The following is a 19453-nucleotide window of genomic DNA, read 5'->3' as shown; positions in this document are numbered from 1 at the left end:
TCTCTATTTATGTTGAATGAACTATAACACATATATACATTACAATAAGATTTTAAGTAAAAATGACATTGATTTCCTTTTTCTTGTTGGGTTTTGACAAAGTTATTAACAAATAATTTGCACAGTGATCAAAATTATTTGTACAAAGCTTAATTTTGTTTATAGAAATAGCAAAAAAAACACGTTGATAGACTTCTATCAGCCTCTATCAGTGATAGAAACTTTATTGATAAAGGCGGATAGAAGTATATCAATGTCTATTAGTGATGGAAACTAATAAAAATCTAAAATGACTAAATTTTACTATTTCGTGTGAATGTTTCTTTATTTCTCTATTTCTCAAAATTTCGCTAGTAATAATAATAATTCTTTGATCATTGGAAATATAAGCCACAAAGTTGGTGGAGCAAGTAGTAGTTGGTCACCAAGATATAGCTAACATTTCATTCTCTCAAGTCTCAAGCCTTAGAAGTCATTCTTTCTGCCAATTCACCAACCTTTTTTACTTCTTTTTTTTTCCCTCTTTCTTAAGCTCAGCTATTGGTAATGTAGATTGAAATATTAATGTTTAAAATAGTAATCGATGCATTATCCACTTAATTAGGTTCAAAACGACCAAACAGTTTTACTTTTAAAGTACTAATCATGTTATCTATAGTCATTAACCAAAGTATTGCACTTTTATTCAATAGTGTAGTAATTTTTTAATTAAATGATGCAATAGAATATAAAATCCATTAGATGAGATATATTCTGTCTGCTTAGACCAATGAATCCATGGGATTATTTGATCGAATTAATATCAATAATAGGTTTCAAATTCATAACAAGACATTTTTATTCTAAGATTAATAAATATCTGAATAATTATTTTAAATGGTAAAATTGTTGAAAATATTTTCAACTAAAATAAAATATTACTATCTATAAGTGATAGATCATGATAGACCGCAATAGACATCTATTACTAACAATGATAGATATCTATCGTAGTCTATCGCAATCTATCACAGATAAATAATGATATTTTACTATATTTATAAATAAATATTCATTTTCATAGTTGTTGCTAAATTCTTATTTTATTTTTAATTTACTCTGCTAGAGTTTTAATTTTTGGTCCATTGAAGGGATTGGATCATATCCCATTTCTTCACTAGACTTCATGCACCCAACACCAACTCCAACATAAATTGAGATTAAAATAATAATAAATAAAAATTATCTAATAAACTTTCAACTTTGAGATATTTGAAAACTCCCTTCAAATATCCAAACTTAACAAGAGAAAGCTGACTCGACATTAAACAATTTAAAATATATATTGACTAGAAAAAATATTTCATTTATGAACTTTAAAGTTTTGAGTCTAAAAAATCTTTCGTCCTAAGACGTGCTCAATAGATTTTAACAATTCTTAATTATGTATCCAAATGCTCTAAACTTATGAAATATCTACATTTAATAGGTCCTTGAACTAACAATTTTGTCAAATAGATAAGTCAACTAGTTACGAAAAATTGAAAATTCATTAATCTACTAGACATTTTTTAAAGTTAATAAACCAAATAGACAAAGATCCAAAAATCTAAAGACTTATTAGATATTTTTGAAAATTCAAAGATCAAATCAACACAAACGTGAAAGTTTAGCCACGTTTAATAACTATTTGGTTTTTTATTTTTTAAAATTAACCCTATAAGCACTTATTCCATCTCTAAATTTCTTCTTTCTATCTAACTTTTTACCAATGTTTTAAAAAATCAAGCCAAACTTTGAAAACTAAAATAAATACTTTTTTAATATATAACTAAAAAAGTACTTTTAAAAACCCTTTTTTTTTTTTAATTTGTCTAAGAACACAACTCTTGTACGGAAAAAAATGCAAATAATTGTAAGAAATTGAGAGTAAATAAACTTAATTTTCAAAAACAAAAAATAAAATAGTTACCAAACAATGCCTTAGAAACTAAACTTATAATTTAACGTACATCATCAGATTATAGACATGGCCTTGTCTGTTTATAGACTGTATACTCAGCAACATAGGTTACATACATTAGCTGAAACAGAAGGCTCTCCTAAGCATCCAAACATCAGAAGGCTGAGATGACTCTATAAAACATTCGAAAGGATCATGTTCATATTGAAAAGTTGAAAAGAAATGATAGATTATTGGACAAAAAGTTGCAAGTTTCAGTGATTATTATTGCAGAACGTTGTATTTTATTTAATGAGAACAAGAGCACCCAGTTTCACTTACACCTTCAGAAGCCAGCTTATAACTCTGCTCCCAAATATTTATTGGTGTTGCTTCAGCATGAGGAACATGACGAGGATGTTTTTCTCTCTTGTCTCCTTTCATTTGCTTCAATGCATGTTTAAGGCTCGGCAATAAGGCGTCCATGCACTCCGCTGCAGCATTAGGATTTCCGGGCATGTTGATAATCTGAACAGAGATAACATGAGAGTAAGTTCCAACGTCATGCACTCAAGATAACTAGTAGCAGATCTAGAATTTTTCTGTTAGAGGAAGTGCAAATTTTATGTTGATATAATTTTGAATGAATTGTTGAATTGTAGAGTTGTTTACGAGGAGATGGTGGTAGAAGAAAGGCTTGCAGAATGAAAAGCTTTAAAAGATGAAGAAAAGAGTTTTAGGAACTTTTTATGAGCCAAATGAAGTGGAAAGATGGTGAAAATCAATTCGAAAGATCTCTATTTGTAATTAAGACTTGAGAGGAAAAGAGGTCTCGAATTCGGATATATCATTTTTTTAAAAAAAACAGAAAAATGCAATGATTCATTAATATATAAAAAAAGAAACTAATGCTCAAAAATAAAAAAACTCCGCCAAGGAAAAGAGGACAATAAGCGAAATACAATGAAAACAAAATACCAAAATAAAGGCCAAGAACGTGAAGAACCCATAAATCTCACAACAAAACTTGATAAACCTCTTTTAGGGATTCTTTCAGTGTTTGATAGAGTTTTAAGGACTCGGTTCTGCCTACAACTCTTTTATGGTGCAAAAATAGGCACCCTTTTAAACACTTTAGTCTCTCTTACTGTTTTCAATTGAAAATCTCTATTGTAATCATGTATAGGTGCTTATTTCATTTTATCAATGAAATGTTTCTTATCTTAAAAAAACAAGAAAACTAAATTGTTAGACCCTTATTCTCTAGTTTCCCTATTCTAATCAGTTCTCAAATTCGGTTATATCAACAACAAAATTGTGGTTTGATCTTCCAAATGGGCTTGGCATTTCTCTCAGGGCGACAACTCCCTCTGGAAAGACGGTAGCAAATATTGGTTTGAGTAAAGGTGGCTGATTCCCTTCAGATTGTTGACAAATATTGTTTGCCACCTCCATTTCGAGATAAAAAGCTGTTTAGCAAGCTGTAATTTTCATCAGACTGCAGAATATTTGGTTGAAAAGGAACTAGAGAATCATCTCTAGAGCAGATAGGTCTGGAACAGAGGTCTGGCTACACCGCATTATGGTGACCTATTGGGATTCCTTCCTTCCATCCTAAAGCACCAGTCTTGTACTGCCGTGTGTCATGGTTGTTCTTTCGGGTGTTTGGTTGGAAAGAAACCAGGTTTTTCAAGGGGAAAAAGAAAAAGGAAAAAAAAAAGTATATTGATTGGGATATATTATAGGATCTTTTGGGCTTATATTGGTCTACTCTTTCTTCTCTTTTATGTAACTATGATTCTATACTTACTAACGCCAATTGGAGTACAAATTATCGCTGCTTCAATGAAAAGTTTCAGTTTCTCCTCATGGTCATTTCATCTGGAAAAAAACTAAACAGAAATTTGGAAAGAAAATTGATGGCATTACCAGGGTTGATCCTCTAATCCCAGCTGCAGAACGTGAAAGCACAGCAAATGGCGTTACCTATCACAGAAGGTTCGGATTAGCTTAGGAGCAATCAAAATTGCTGTGCAGAATAAAGGTATGATAGCAGAACCATCAGACAACAATATGCAGCAGACATCTGAATATTTACCTTAAGGCTCTCTTGCATCATAACATATAGTAGACCAGGGGTCTCCTTATGCAATAATGGTTTGGTTGCTTCAGGCGTCACATCTCTTGGGGAAAATCCAGTTCCACCTAGAAGAAAATTAATTTTTAACAAAAAGAGAAAATAAAGGGAACTGGACAAAAATTGCACCTCCCAAGCGGGAGAAGATTGAATTTAGTGAAGTATTACCAAGTGTGAGAATAAGATCGACTTTGTCAATGTCACACCATTTCACAAGAACATCCTGAATTTTACTGACATCGTCTGAGACAACGGCTGTTGCAACAATACTGACCCCTCCTAATTTTTCTGATGAGGCTTGGACAATAGAAACAGCCCTTGGTCCACTATATGAAAGAAAGGAATATTTTGTCAAGGCCTTCATGCCCAATGGTGAAAACACATAAATTTTGAGAACTTCATTTGAGGCAAGGAGTGGAGTTGTTAAGTCTGAAAAGGTGTTTAGTCATGGACCCGATAGTGTAAGGAGTTGATAAGTCATGAAGTTGATGTTTTTTAGTAATGGGCCCATGAAGTCCTTGGGTGAAACAAGGAGTGGTCTCCATTCTCCCAACTCCTACTACTTGAACCAAACATGCCCTAAGTGTTTATTGTTTTGTAAAACAATAATAGTAATATTTTGTTAGGTTACCACCTAACAAGAAAACTCGATAACAATAAAGAACACAAAACACATTAAAAGATAGAAATTTATATTGCAATATCAAAAGAAGTTACAATATAACATAGTCTTTCGAGAGGGCTAATCTGTCCCAAAATTCCCACACTTTCTACTAAAATCTTTATACCTTGCTCCCAACCCACTCCCTCCTATTAATAACTAAAAATCCTCATAAACTCTTTAGCTACTTACTAATATGTCCTTGTTCATAAACATACTAATAATCATAATATAACCATAAGTAGGGGCCTTACATATTTCTTGACAGACCTGAAAAACTTTAATTTGATAATATCGATGACATAACCCATCTGTGTGTGTGTATGCACGTGTTTTGATATCTATGGTACCACAACGACACGGCCCATCTGTGGTCGTCTACTCCCAAACCCTTCGAGTAAAAAAGAAGCGCTCTCAAAGAGAGACTTGGCCAAGTAAACCTCCTACAGTCCAAAGGCTAGTCAGTAGGAGATCTTCTCTTGAAGTATCCCCCACACGTAGGAAGCACCAGTTCATAAACCTACCAAGTCAAACTCTCCAAAAGAATCCTCTCCATCGTGGCAAGAGGGTGGGAAACAAACACCAATTGTCCAACAAGGAAAACTGCTGCATTCGTTTCCTTGTTGGTAGAAAGGGAGAAAGTCCTTACTCTTCAATGGCCTCGACAACCACTTCATTCCAAAAAAGAAAAAAAGACATTTTAAAAAATAGAAAATTGTACCAAAGGATCCAATCTAATCACATCTCGGTCACCAAGCACTAGTGCAATGAGGACTATATATTTTTTAAAACAAAACCAGACTTTTCATTGATAGAATGAAAAGAGACTAATACTAAAAAAAATACACGATATCAAAAAGCAACGAAGAGTATTGAGATAATACAAACGATACAAAACTTGAACGGAGAAAATAAAAGCGTTCAAATACAAGCAAAGAAGAATCTAGAAGACGAGCAGAGCCCAAACGATCCATATGACTTGGATAATGAGGACTCTGCATGGATCTTGTCTTGTAAGTTAAAGGGGGGAAAACCAACAAGCCAACTAAACTAAATAGTTGCTATAAAAAATTAGAAATATAGAGAGCCCATCATCTATTTCGATTAGTTTGATCAATATGAATTTCAAGGTTTTATGCTTAATAGAATCGTATTTTCCAAAGCACCAGGTTTTTTTTAGTACAATAACAGCAGGGAATGCCATAAATTATTGTTAAACTAAGCTCACTTTGGCTCCGAAGAACCAGTTTCAATGTTATACAAATGATACATATAAATGCATCTTTAAAAGTGAATGATTATAGCCTTCTGAGAGGGCTCTCTTCTTGCATAATCCAATGTAGAGTGACATTTCAAAATAATGCATGCCTATCCTTGTCCTCTCTAACTCCCTCTATTAATAACAAACTCACCTAAACAAACTGCCAAGTAATTACAGTTATGCCACTACTAATATCCTAATAGCATTCCCAATATTTCCCCCAGTAATAATCTAACGAAACAAGACCAAAATATAGGTAAAAATTTCAAGAATAAGAATATGGAAATCCATTTGTCCAAGAATTGAAATCCTAGATTATTTTGTAAATGTTGTTGCAAAGCATTTAATATTTTCCCTTTTCCTTTTCAAGGGGAAAAAATATATCAACGCCTTCGCTCCTTTTTATTTAGCATCAATATAGTGGCCTCTAAGAAACAAACATTCAAAGAGGAGTATCCAGATGCAAAATTACTTAAAGACACTGGATTTCCTAAGCAAAAAAATCAGACATTCTCACCAACTCTGTCAAATAATTACATGATACCTTTTTCCATATGTAAGAGCTTAATATCGTTGCAGAACAATTACCATATATACAAAATTGAATGAGGGAACACAAATATCATTACTCTTCTATCTTAAAAAAGATTTAGCTGATAGAAGAATTAGGGCAATATTACTAAATGTATGGAATTTCTACATAGGAAACTGCGGGAGTACTCTCACATTAGTTCTAATAGGATATTTTGGGAATATCATACTCTCACATAAACCTCGGTTCTTTTTCAGTTGGCACCTTATAGTAAAACTAAAATTCTTTTGAGGCTATGAAGCGCGGATACGGACCCTTATGTTAGGCAGAGTGTCTGAGTTAGATACATGTCGGACAAGGACATGCTCCAAACTGGCATGCCGAATTAAGTCTAATATTAAAAAAAATGCGGGGATAAATGGATATGTTGGCATAAATTTTGATAATAATAAATAGTAACTAAGAAAGGCTCAACCCATTCATTTTGAGACCAATTTTTAAGTCCCATCTCGTATTAATTTTTAGACCAAAGGAAAAACGAATACAACATAAGTTAAAAGTTGAAAAATAAAAACCCCAACTCACCTTCCCTTCCCTTCTATATGGGATTCACAAAGAAGAGTTTGAAAATAGCAGCAGCCACCGCGATTTATATGTTAAATTTACATATATCCTAAAGAAGCATTATCCCCAACGTGTCTGTATCCTAGTTTTATAGAAATTGATGTATTGTCGTGTCCTGTCATGTCCATGCTTTTGCTTCTTAGTTTTGAAGAGTTCTTTGACAACTTTCTCGTAGGCTTTTTAGATTGAAAGTATATGATTTTTAAGAACAAGAGAATCTCAATGGTAGTGCTTGTTGTCACGACCTATACCATCCAAGGTTCTACCAAAAGAGTACCCCCAATCCCTCTAGCAAAAGAACCAATATAGATCACCAAGCAAAAGAAATGCACAAGAAGGAGGAAAAAAGATTGTTAAATGCCATACCTTCGATCAGGACCAGCCCCAGATGCAACAGTATCGCTCACAGTAAGAATAGCTACTTTAGACCCACTATCTTGAACCTGACTGGTGCTAATTTCTTTGGATATATTACTTTTCAGAGAGACTACTGAATTAGATGAAAAGGAGTTGGCACAGCCAGCAATATTGCTTATATCGGAAATAACAATAGCCGATACAGAAGTTCCAGCAGGTATGGAATTTCCTGTTGGTGGCAATTCCAACAAAGCATTGGCAGATTTCAAATTCAAAAGTCTGCTGCTCACCTGTTGACCAGTACTTTCCGCAGAGAAACTGATCCAAAAAACAGTAATGTCAAATGAATAACATATAAAGGATATTCAAGAAAGTTAAAATGCAACAGAGAGAGTGACAAGTTGCAACGGTCCTACTGAGTGTAGAACAAAGAATCAGATTTACCCAACAACTTACCCAGGAGTTCCTGACCCATCATTATCTTTCCACTTGACAATTGCGCAATGAAAAAGTGGTCGAATAGGATCTGACTTTATTGGCTCTGGAAGACGTACTTGCACTCTGCATTTTATAGAGAAAAACAGGTAAAGTATAAAAAATTATGAGGGGAATGGTAAGAAAGAAAGAGAAGGACAACAATTTGATTTTTCAGCTACCTAAGAAGATGAGGGTTTTCCCATCCACCAAGTTGGCGGATGGCAGGGACTACAAATAGTTGGAAACAAACTAAAGAGCTCACAGGATTTCCAGGTAACCCAAATGCAAGGATCTGATTCAATTCCTTCTTTTCTGCGGTATCTGGTTTGATATCTGCAAAAGTCACAGGTTTCCCCGGCCTCATGAAGACCTGAAAAGACATTCTCAATTCCATGAAAAAACTACAAAGAACGGGAACAACCGAGTGAAAGCGTTTCTAGAACCATCTGCATACCGCATTAAAATATACAACCCCTTTCTTAGCAAGTAATGGCTTGACATAATCCCTATCTCCCATTGAAACACCACCAGAAGTTAGAAGGATGTTGACTCCAGCAGAAAAGACATTTTCCAAGACTTTCTCAAGCTCGCTTTCATCATCTCTAGCAATACCAAAGTCGATAACTTTGCATTGGTGTTGAACAGCAGCAGCAAGTAACATAGCACGGTTTGAATCCCTAATCTGCACAATTTATTTTATCAAATAAAAACTTCATAAAACTAAATAACGTAAATTAACTCATCAAATGAGAAGTAGTGAATGATGAGAGAGTATATAACTAAATACCTCACAATGTATATTATGGAGTTCTTTTATCAGGTAAAACGTCACTCTTGAAAAAGTAACAAGACTGGTATGAAAGCTGAGCATACACATGCCAAATATACAAGAGTTCACAGCAAAGCAATGTTCCATAATACCTGCCCACGACCCAGACGTTCAGTCTGTGGCTCTACAAGTTCATCCCCTGTAGAAAGAACAGCAACTACTGGAGTAGGATATACCTATGAGACAATATAAAAGGTAAATCAGAAAGGAGATGGATGAGAGAATATATGACTATAAACAAAATACATCGGGCATTATAATACCTTCACTGTCATAACACCCACAGTAGCAAGCAGGCCAATTTCTGAAGCACCTATTTTATCGCCAGCTTTTAATACAAGAGCATCCTTCTCGATATCGCATCCCTGGGAAAGCAGCACCATCAGCTACTCAAGTTCAATTGGTAAAAAAGCCACAATTCTAATAACCAAGTCTAGTAATACATAAGCCATGCCCACAAGACATGAATATAAAATATCGCTTTTTAGTAAAGATATTTGCTGCAGTATGGCCTGAGCCTAACAAAAAGTGAAAAAATAGGAAAGAAATAACTATTGTTTAAATTTCTCTAAATAGTATAGGATGTGTGAGGTAATAAAAAATAACAGAGAATCCAGATACACCAAATCTCCCATACTGAATAAATTGCATCTAAGCTTCAATTTACAGTCCTCATGGAACGTAGTTCTCACTATATTAAGATTTTAACAAGAACAAAACTTCATGTCCAAACAATAACCTGTCCAAAAATGCGGCCTGATAACATATTGACCTAGATCAGTGTTCACCAACCAACATATCATAGCCGGGAAAAAAAAGAAAAAGATAAACAGACAGACAAATAAACAATTGACTTCATAAACCAAAGTGTGATTGAAAATCTTGCTGGCATCTGTTCATAAGCTTTATAAAGAGCCAATCACATGATAGCCATTATAGGTCAAAAAAGAAAGTGTAGAATCTGGTTGAAGTACTTCAATATTTTTCTTCTTAAGAAATTCTTTTAAATACTTTCCAACTTGAATTTCTTTTTCATTAAGATAAAATCAATGGTTTTGATTGAGGAAAATATGAAAGAATACATGGGTATACAAAAAAAAACAGCCCACAAAAACACCTCCCCCTACAAGAAGGGACTTCAACCATGTAACATAACTCCTATTCTTACAAAAAGTCTTCAAAACCGAAGCCCACAAAGAAACATAAAAGCGGACAAGGGACCTAATATTTTCCAACTTGAATTGGATGAACAAAAAAGCATCTTCCTATAGATGGAACATTTATTTGTTTAATTATCAAGAGTAGCAATGCAGTCCATGTTGGTAACTTTATCCCTATAAATAATCATTTGGGTTGGGTAAACCAAACTAACCCAAATTTAGAGATATAAAAAAATATAGTTTGTTCGTATTAGGATAATAAAATTACTAATGCATTTTATTTTTCTAATTTCATTCCACTCATTGACATTATTTCTCTCCAATAATTCTTGGAACATAATTGGCTCAAATACTTGAAGTTTAATCTTTCATAACGTGCACGATGACATTGAACTCTATTATTATTCAATGTGTGAAAATATATGAATAGATCTTTCAAGTAGTTTCACATTTCGTTTCTCAAATTTAAACAAAAAAATAAAAAGGGAGATTAAAATAATTCAAACCAACCCAACCCAAATACCATAGAGGCATCCTGTTAGACCCTCAAGATAATCCCGTGACACATCCTATGAGGTTGGATCCATCATCAAACTAAAGGTTATATGAATTATTAGATGTACCCAAAGGGACCTAAAGGTTATGTGGATTAAATAGTACAATCCAATCCATTATTGAGTTGGGTCCAAAACATCTATTAATCAGATTCGTTAACCTTCCAGCTGAAGTTCAGGTGGAAATCTGGAATTCAGCTGGAAGGAAAATATTTTTGTCAAAAGATGGAACTTGGTATGTGTTGGATACGTGTAAATCATGCAAGTCGATTAAGTAAGCATTCAATCCAATCTCCTTCAATATTGTGCACAGGTCGATGTTCTTTCATTCATTTTGTTATCGATCCCCATTGAGGAACCTTCCTTCATGTAAGTGATTCATAACTACTCCCTTCTTAAATGCTTCCTTCTCTCTTCTTATGAGAAAACTGCATACAGGCTTCATTGAAGGAGTAAAACGTTGATGCCAATGACAAAGTTGAGGTTTCAATTTACAAACTTCAAGGACATATCCACGCTTGTTAAAGACTTCACCCATAATTTTATTTTATTTTTTTTTATAGGAAACAATAACCATTTATTGATAGTATGAAGTGGGATGCAAAAGAAGTTCCTATCCGGTAAAAATTACAAAAAGCATTTTCATTGAATAGTAATAGTAGTTAGACATAAAAAGGAAGAGGCAACTTCCTCTAAAAACTAGCTAAAAGAGAAGTAGATTCAACAAAATGATATCACCAATAAATGATATTCGTCAATCAGGAATTGTCTAATGAATTTGTTACCCCTTTGGCTTAACTGCAGACTCCTCAAACAATCAACAAACTCAATAAAAACAGAGAAATAACGGTTCCTTCTCCTTTTCTGTAAACTAACGTTTCCCCCATTGTATCTTCCATCAAAAGCGATACTTAGAGATAAAGCCTCCACTGAAAATGATAATGGAAGATATTTCCACCCTTTCAATGGGAGATAGGAGAAAAACTAACCAGAGAACAAATGGCTCCTTCTCCATTTCTGTAAACTAACTTTTCCTCCATAGTATTTCCATCAAAAGAAATACTTAAAAATATAGCTTCCATTGAAAATGATGATGGAGGATATTTCCACCCTTTTAGTGGGAAATGGAAGAGAAATTCATTTCCTTTCCATAATAATTCTGGTGTTCAGAGTTTATGCAATTGTGAATAAATTATTGAAAAGAAAGCATTGCTTTTCAATAGAAAGTTGAACGTGCAAAATAATAGGAAAAGATAACTAACCAAGCATAAAAAAGAACTTTCTAATGAGTAAAGCATAAAAGAGAACTTGCTAATCAGTATCTACTGAAGACTGCAAAGGAACTATTTTACAAGAAGTTGAAGAAAGGCTGCACCAAAGAGAGTTCACCCATCACCCCTCAAGCCTTATTGCTGAAAAGACCACACCATATCTGCCATTCTCTATTGTATTCTTTAGTTGTTAATGGAAATTCTTTCACATCTAGAAACAATTGCATGCATTACTACCTTTTTTTTTTTTTGTTGCCCTTTGTGCTTACAATACTTATTGTCCGCTGGAATTATTTGTGTTGATATTCTCTGAAGAAAAATTTTCTTCCCTAACAAAATAATTGTCATTGTGATAGAACCTTTCAATGAGATAGTGCTTTATTTGTTATTTATTTCAAAAGAAAAAAAGTAATGAACTAATACCACTGGGCGGATATCAGCACCCTTCCTGGCTTTCACTTTTATTTTAACACGCTTGGATTCAATTTTTTCAGTGTCCTCAACTTGAACTACCGCATCAGCACCATCAGGTATTGGTCCTTAAAAATGTAACAAGAAGAATGAATTGAAATTTCAAAAAGGGAAGAAAAAGCCAACACAGTAAGAAAAAAGAAGAAAACAGTTAAAAACACAATGACCATCTTTTTCGAAAAAATGGCAAATTGCAAAAACCATCCCTGAAGTATGGTGGTAGTTGCAATTTACCCTCAAACTTTTTATAGTAAAATTGAACCCCCAAACTTCAGTGGTAAAATTAAACCCTCAAACTTACAATAGTTGTAGAAATTGAATCTTCAAATGATAAAAATTGAATCCTCAAACTTATACAATTGTTACAATTTCTACAATTATCCAAATTTGAGGGTCCAATTTTAACACTTGTATAAGTTTGAGGACTCAATTTTTACGATTGAAAGTTTGAGGGTATAATTGTAACTACCACCACCATACTTTAGATGTGGTTTTTGCAATTTGCTCAAAAAAAAATTATAGGATCAATCTTAATTCAAATTAAAAAAAAAAACAACCTAGAGGCCATAAAGACAAGATGACTCTACACCAAAAAAAGGAGTTAAACATGAAAATTATAGGAATATTACAAAGATTTGTGAGGAGCGCTCAAATTGGAGGTCAAACACTATACACAGTCGTAGAAATGAACAAAAGAATCATACTTACCTAAAGATATTCAAGAGTTTCTTTCTACTGAAAGAAGCCATGGAGGGCCATAACCACATCCAACCAAGAAAACCTGATCTTATCCTTAAGCCATCAGCTAGAAAACCATTTAGAAAGGTCATCTTCCACTTCCAGGGGCACGAAAAACTCAAATGGTTCCCAGATAAAATTCCACCCTCGCAAGGATAGAGGATAAGGCAAAACTGCAGTGGATAAAGAGATGGTTAGGGGTCCCTTCATCTTGAAACACTCGGGGCAGATTTGGGGAGAGTGTAAAAACTTTGGATTTCTTCTCTACACTTTGTGGGAGGTATTTGGGCAGTTAAACTGCTGTCCAGATAAAGAATTTGATCTTCTTGGGGCTATGGCCCTTCCAAGTTTCCTCATCGCTCCAAGTCTAATCATGATGAGCTTGAAAATTTTGGATCAAATCCTGACCTCATTGCTTGACACAAGACCTAAAGACCAAACATCATACCAAATGAAGTCATGTTTGTTCTTTTCCACAGACTAAAAGTTCACTCCCATGGCTCCAACTTGCGAAGTGGTGATGGATGGTGAAAAAATATCCAAGTTTCTTCCTAAAAAATAACCATCAGTTTATCCAAAAAGCTAATTTCCTCTGCAGAGAAGCTCAACAGCCATTTGAGTAAAAGGGCTATGTTCTTTTTAATTTTAGCAACTCCTCCCAAAGCTAGACCACAAAATTCAGTCGAGGAAACAACTTTGTTCCAGCTAACAAAGTGCTAACTACCATCATTATCAACTCCCTCCAAGGTAGACCTTGACGAATACTTCAGTGAAGAAAAGCTTAGAAAACAAACTACCTCATTAAGTTGGTGAAATATCAAATTTTCTCCATTAGTGATACTATCAGTACATCAACAATAACTCATTTTGAAACTTTCATCAAGAAAAGCTGATTAACTACACTACTTAACCACTAGATGTTCTATAGAATGTGAATACCAAATCTTTGACAAATTATATTGAGCAGATATGTGATGTAATCTAACAGAAAAAAATGCTCTTAGCATGAAGTCTTATTTACCACATTCTAACTACAAAATGGAAATTTGGGGATGATTCAATATATGATCAGAAAAGCACCTCCAGTGGTTATGTAGGCAACGGTTCCTGGAGTAACTACCACGCCAACTCCATCATTCCCAGCTCTAGATTCTGTAATCACTGGATACTCCCCGGGTCCATCTGAAGCAACCACTGCATAACCATCCTACAAAGAAAGATTCCCAAGTGTCATGAATCTAGCCATCACACTTCAAAAGAATTTTGCCAAGCAGACATCAAAATAACATAATTTCTTCCAGTCAGAAAGTAAAGCAAGAGAGAAAGTCCACTGAAACAAAATCTATCAGCCCCACTGGAAGCAAGAACCAAGTAATCTGAATTCTGACATCATTTCATTTCTTCCGATCAACAACCAAAGAACAAGGAAAACCCACAAAGAAAAGTCCACCAGCTGCACATGGAGCAATCAAAATTTCTTCCGGTCAACTAAGAAATTCCCAAAGCAGACGTAATCTATCAGCTCCCCTGGAAGCCAGAACCAAGTAATCTGAATTCCGACATCATTTCATTTCTTCCAATCAAAAACCAAAGAACAAGGAAAACCCACGAAGAAAATTCCACTAGCTCCAAATGGAGCAATCAAATTTCATCCGGTCAACTAAGAAAACAACCAATCCTGAACAAAAATTAAGCTCAGTATGGTATGAAAGTACCTTAATGGAGGCTGGATAAGGGGGCAAAGGGTCAGAAGCGCGAATGTCTCGAGCCAAGACCTTCCCAAGAGCACAGTGAAGAGAGACGGAAATGGGGGGGAGGCGTTGAGCGACTTCCAGCACAATTTTTAGAGCTTCATCTGGAGAAATCATGGCGGTGGACTTGACACAAGAGTGATCCGCCATTGGAAAACTGTTGGGTTAGATAAACAGGAGAATGAGCGGAAGAGAAGAACGGTTTTATAGGATTCGATGGAGAGTGATGGACGAAATTGTGGCAGTGGAAACTTGACTCTTCAGCTCATGGAAGAGTGATGATGATCGATAAGAACGATATGAAATTATTCATTCGAAATCCCCAATTACCCGTGTAATTTGGAATTTTGGAGTCATAAAAACATGATTCTTAAAAATAATAATAATAAATAAGAAAATTGCAATTATTGGTTTTTTTTTTTTTTTACGGGTGGCCTCATTTGGAAAACCCAAATGAAAAATTGGCCACATGTAGAAAAAGTAATAGAAAGTGGTATTTTGCTTACGTCATCCACATGTGATTTTACCGCTTCACCCCTAAGATGCATCACGCGCGCTTGAGCCTACTAAGGAACTCGATCCTCGATTACTCGTCACTCGATCTTCGCTGGCTCATCACACGATCCTCGATACTCGGATGCATGGTCACTTGATACATGTGCAATCGACACGTGTATACTTGATCATAGCCACATCATGCTTGTAACGCAAGTGATATACTATGATGCAAGTCCATGCCATAAACTTGTTGACATAGATTTTATGCGATGATATGTGATGCTACTTCTAGATATGCGTTATTAACAAATGTTCTTGTAGTATGTTGTGCGTTGTCACAAGTTTCCTTGCGTTGAAACCAAGTATAATTTCATCACAAGTTTCCTTGCGTTGAAACCAAGTATAATTTCACCGCAAGTTTCTCGGTGTGATCCGAGATCGAACACGGAGATTGTTTTAGGTTATTGCGTTATGTTTGTGATATACGCGACAAGGGATTTTCAGTTTATAAAAGAATTTGTGTACAATAAATTAAACATGCGATAAAGTAAAGTAAAGCGGTAAAAATGCGATAATAACATAAATTGCGTTAAAGTAAATTGCGATAAAGTAAATCTAAGCTAAGATGATACAAGATACAGGTTTCGTGATACAAGATACTGAGGTCAAGGGTGGCTGTGAAGATTATGCAAAGATCGTGTAATGCGGTGACAAGTCTTATGTACGAAGCAGAAACAAAAAAGATAACTAATATAAACAGTGCAAGTTCCTTAATTGCGTTAAAGATATAAGTACTGTTCCACTTTTTCCTTGGCGTACACCTCTCGATGATCGGCCACGTTCCTACATCTCTGTGGTGAAACAGGAATGAACATAATGAATGCAAGGTTGCTTCCATCTCTGGAAGTACTACTCACTTTAATTAATGCATTCTTCTAACCTTCTCTCGATATATTAGAATCACATCTTCACTTCTGCTCTCACAGGTGAAGATGTCGTCTAGCATGCCTTAGCTAAACGCATTTATCTCTTTAGCACTGATTAAGTTACTCGTTTAATCTATATTAATTACCAAGGTATTAAGAAAATTTCATGGAGAAAACGATTAATGAAGGAACGGAAGTAGACAGAAAAGTGGTAATGAAAGTGATCGAGACATTCAATAAAACTATTTAGCATCTGATACATGATTTGCAAATGAAGAGATTGAGAAGATGAAATACACTTAATGAAATAGAGTTAGAAACAAATACAAATAAGCGCCAATGTCTTAGCGCCTATCTGGATGGAGATTTGCTTGCCAGTGTGGATGAAGTGAACGGATGGATGAGCTTCCCTCTCAGGCTTGCTCAACTGGTAGCAGGGATCTAAGTACAGAGCTTCACGACGGGGTCGATGAAATAGACTCACCTCTCGGCCTTGTCTCTTCTCTTCCCGGATTTCTTCCAATCAGTACTCAGCTCAGCCTTTCTCTCAATAATCCAACATTAATTAGCCCTCGTATCAATTATACCCGTATCAAGTATATCTTCTCTGAATTCTATAGGGGTATTTATAGGTGAAAAGCTTTGACTTTTGGTTTGTGGACCCCACTTCTTGTTATGGAAATTTCGAAGATGGAGGAATAAATATTCCTTTTGTTATGCAATCAGACCGTCAAATCTGCACAACGGTTAGTTGTATACGTGTCACAATCCTCCACGCTTGCGTTGCTCATCTGTATCTTTCGATCAGTTGCTCGCATGCGGTGTTGTTTTTATTACCGCATGCGGTTGAAATTCAGCTCTGGATCGACTGTCACATTGCGCCATCACTGCGTTAATCGTCTCTTCATTGTTGATTGATGGGCGCAACGTGACAGAAATGCGTTGTTCAGTTTCTCGTTAAGCCTTGATCGCAAGCGGTGACTTGGTTTCCTGCAAAACAGAGTACAAATATCCTCTTCTACCATCTTGTGGGTGTAATTGCGATAATTCATAATTATTGTATTTATGAGCTACTTTTCATACAATCGATGCATATTCCTTCTCTTTTGGCCGCAATATCTAAATAAGGTAGCATAAATAACTTGTATTTCTTCAAGTTATCACACCCCCAAGTTTAGATATATGCTTGTCCTCAAGCATATCTTCTACTAAGGCAATAAAGCTAAATTCCTTTCCTATATTTTTGCATCGATTGGCTACTCTGAATGTTACACTTAGACACATTTCTTAACAACGCAATTTCCTTCTATCCTTGCTAATTCTTAACAAAGCCCTACTTTATTCTTCTATATAACAAAATTATGCTCAAAGGTGCTTTTCTAGTTTTTAAAATAGAATGTTTATCTCTTTTTTGTCAAAACAACTTGATATATGCGGTGGTCAAACTTTGTGTTATTTATTAGAGACTGTTGATCATGGTTACACTCTTCGTTTTGGTTTGTTCCCACGAGTGTCATGCGAACATCCAACTACGGTTGTGTGCCAATTTCAACTTTAACGCATGATATTTAGAGGAGTTGTCTCTTACAATCTTTTGTTTTTTTTCTCATATTGCGTTGTTCTTGGAAACTCACCTTCGTTTTGGCTTGCTTCTACGGGTGATCCAACTACGAGCAGACTTCTTTCACAACTAAACTCTTATCAGGTTGGGACATTTTTGAAGTTTTCCCTTGCGCTGACATTGGAGTTTGGCATAATTTTCTTTTTTCTTTTTTTGGAAATGAAATATGAACGCATTTTCTTGAAGATCGCATATTCTTGATCTTATCTGCTCAGACCTTCCCCACCCCCAAATTTAAAGATAAGCAAGGTCCTCATTGCGTTGTTTGGATAGACTAGACAAACACTTAGAATAAAAATTTCAAAAAGAAGGTTTGAGTAGAACTTTGAAAGATGAAAGGTAAAGTACTACTAACTAAGAATTAACTAAGTGTTGGTTAGAATTTACAAAGTATGGGAAATGTTTCTAAGTATAAACACATATTACATCATGGTAGCACAATGAATAACGCAAAAGTAAAAGATCAGAACATCGCAAATATTGACAAAGGATGATAAAGAAAAAGGCACAGGCAAAAAGAAGAGAATATTTACTCATTTGTATTGAATATTAACAAAGTATACAAATAATTAAAAATTAACGCAATACAAGAATTGTTTCCTATACAAAGAATCAAAGAATATCATTAACTTAGAAAAATAATGAATTGAATAAAAATATAGAATGGCAGCAAAAAAAAATGTAAAGATTATCGTTGAGGAGCAGGAGGGTCTGGAGGAGGATTTTGAGGGGGTACTGTAGGAGCTTCTTCAAAATTCAATTGCTGCCTGAGATGCGGAGGCATCATGGGACCATGAAGATAAGCTTGAGAAAATTAAAGTACTCATGGTTGCGCTCCGCAATCTATCTTTGGTGGCAATGGACTTTATAAATATTGCGCTGAGTATTGATCAACGTTTCCCTTGACGTAGTAGCACTACACTGTATATCATCGATTTGCTCCATTACCACATCAAACCTCTGGTGAAGAAGGCTTGAAGAAGGCTTGTTGTTAAGCGAAAAGTTGTTGTTGTTAGGAGAAGAGGGACCGCATTTCAGCTAACTCTGCAGCCAAGAAGGGGATGGAAGGTTATACCTACGATGTCTCACCAGCATCGTTTTGGGGTTGGGCAGAGGTGCCTTCACCCAAATCGTGTGGGTCATCAATATGCGGCGGTGGAATGGAAGGTTGCGGTGATGAAGCTGTAGGTGAGTAAATTGGTGGGTATGCAGTTAGAGAATTTAGAGTGAGGAGAAAGTTGGTAAAATGCTCATGGAGTAGAGAAGAAGATTGTGCGGGTGGGCCCAAAGGGCTTGGATGGCAGATTACTAAGGGTAAAGCGTTCAAAGGTTCTGGATCTTGCGTTGTTTCTCCTTGGATTTTTCCTTTTCCCTTATCATCTCTGCGCTGTCTCTTTGGCCTTGGTTCTTGCGGCGCATTGAGATCGATTGTAGGCCTCTTTAAAGGTAACTCTGGGCAATGCGAGGAGTCTTTGAGGAGCAGCCTTAGGATTTTAATATTGATGAGGCCATGGACTTCTTGCATGGGTTCCTCCTCAATGCCTACGCCCATTGATAGGCACAAACTTGAAACAGTCCATGGAAAGAAGTATTGTCCTCTAATATGCCCCACAAAGCCTCGAATTTGACTTGCGATCAACTGGCCCACATCGATAGGAATGCCG

The 19453-nt window shown here is 35.4% G+C and overlaps 1 protein-coding gene across 1 annotated transcript; it reads right to left on the bottom strand.

The window, feature by feature from the left end:
- Positions 1-1944: 1944 nt before the first annotated feature.
- On the bottom strand, positions 1945-15101 carry B73 (molybdopterin biosynthesis CNX1 protein / molybdenum cofactor biosynthesis enzyme CNX1 (CNX1)). Its single transcript, XM_039023098.2, has 13 exons — positions 14709-15101; positions 14074-14200; positions 12208-12323; positions 9063-9164; positions 8892-8975; positions 8425-8652; positions 8150-8340; positions 7950-8054; positions 7503-7811; positions 4227-4384; positions 4020-4126; positions 3851-3907; positions 1945-2449 (listed from the first exon to the last, which is right to left on the bottom strand). Exons 1-13 carry the CDS (start codon positions 14892-14894, stop codon positions 2231-2233), a joined length of 1989 nt encoding a protein of 662 aa, XP_038879026.1. The 5' UTR covers positions 14895-15101; the 3' UTR covers positions 1945-2230.
- Between the last annotated feature and the right edge of the window lie 4352 nt (positions 15102-19453).

The sequence above is a fragment of the Benincasa hispida genome, chromosome 2 (assembly GCF_027475165.1).
Source record: "Benincasa hispida cultivar pf3 chromosome 2, pf3_genome.v1.1, whole genome shotgun sequence".
NCBI lineage: Eukaryota > Viridiplantae > Streptophyta > Magnoliopsida > Cucurbitales > Cucurbitaceae > Benincasa > Benincasa hispida.
The sequence above is the reverse complement of the archived record's forward strand: the minus strand, read 5'-3'. Positions and strand labels throughout refer to the sequence as shown.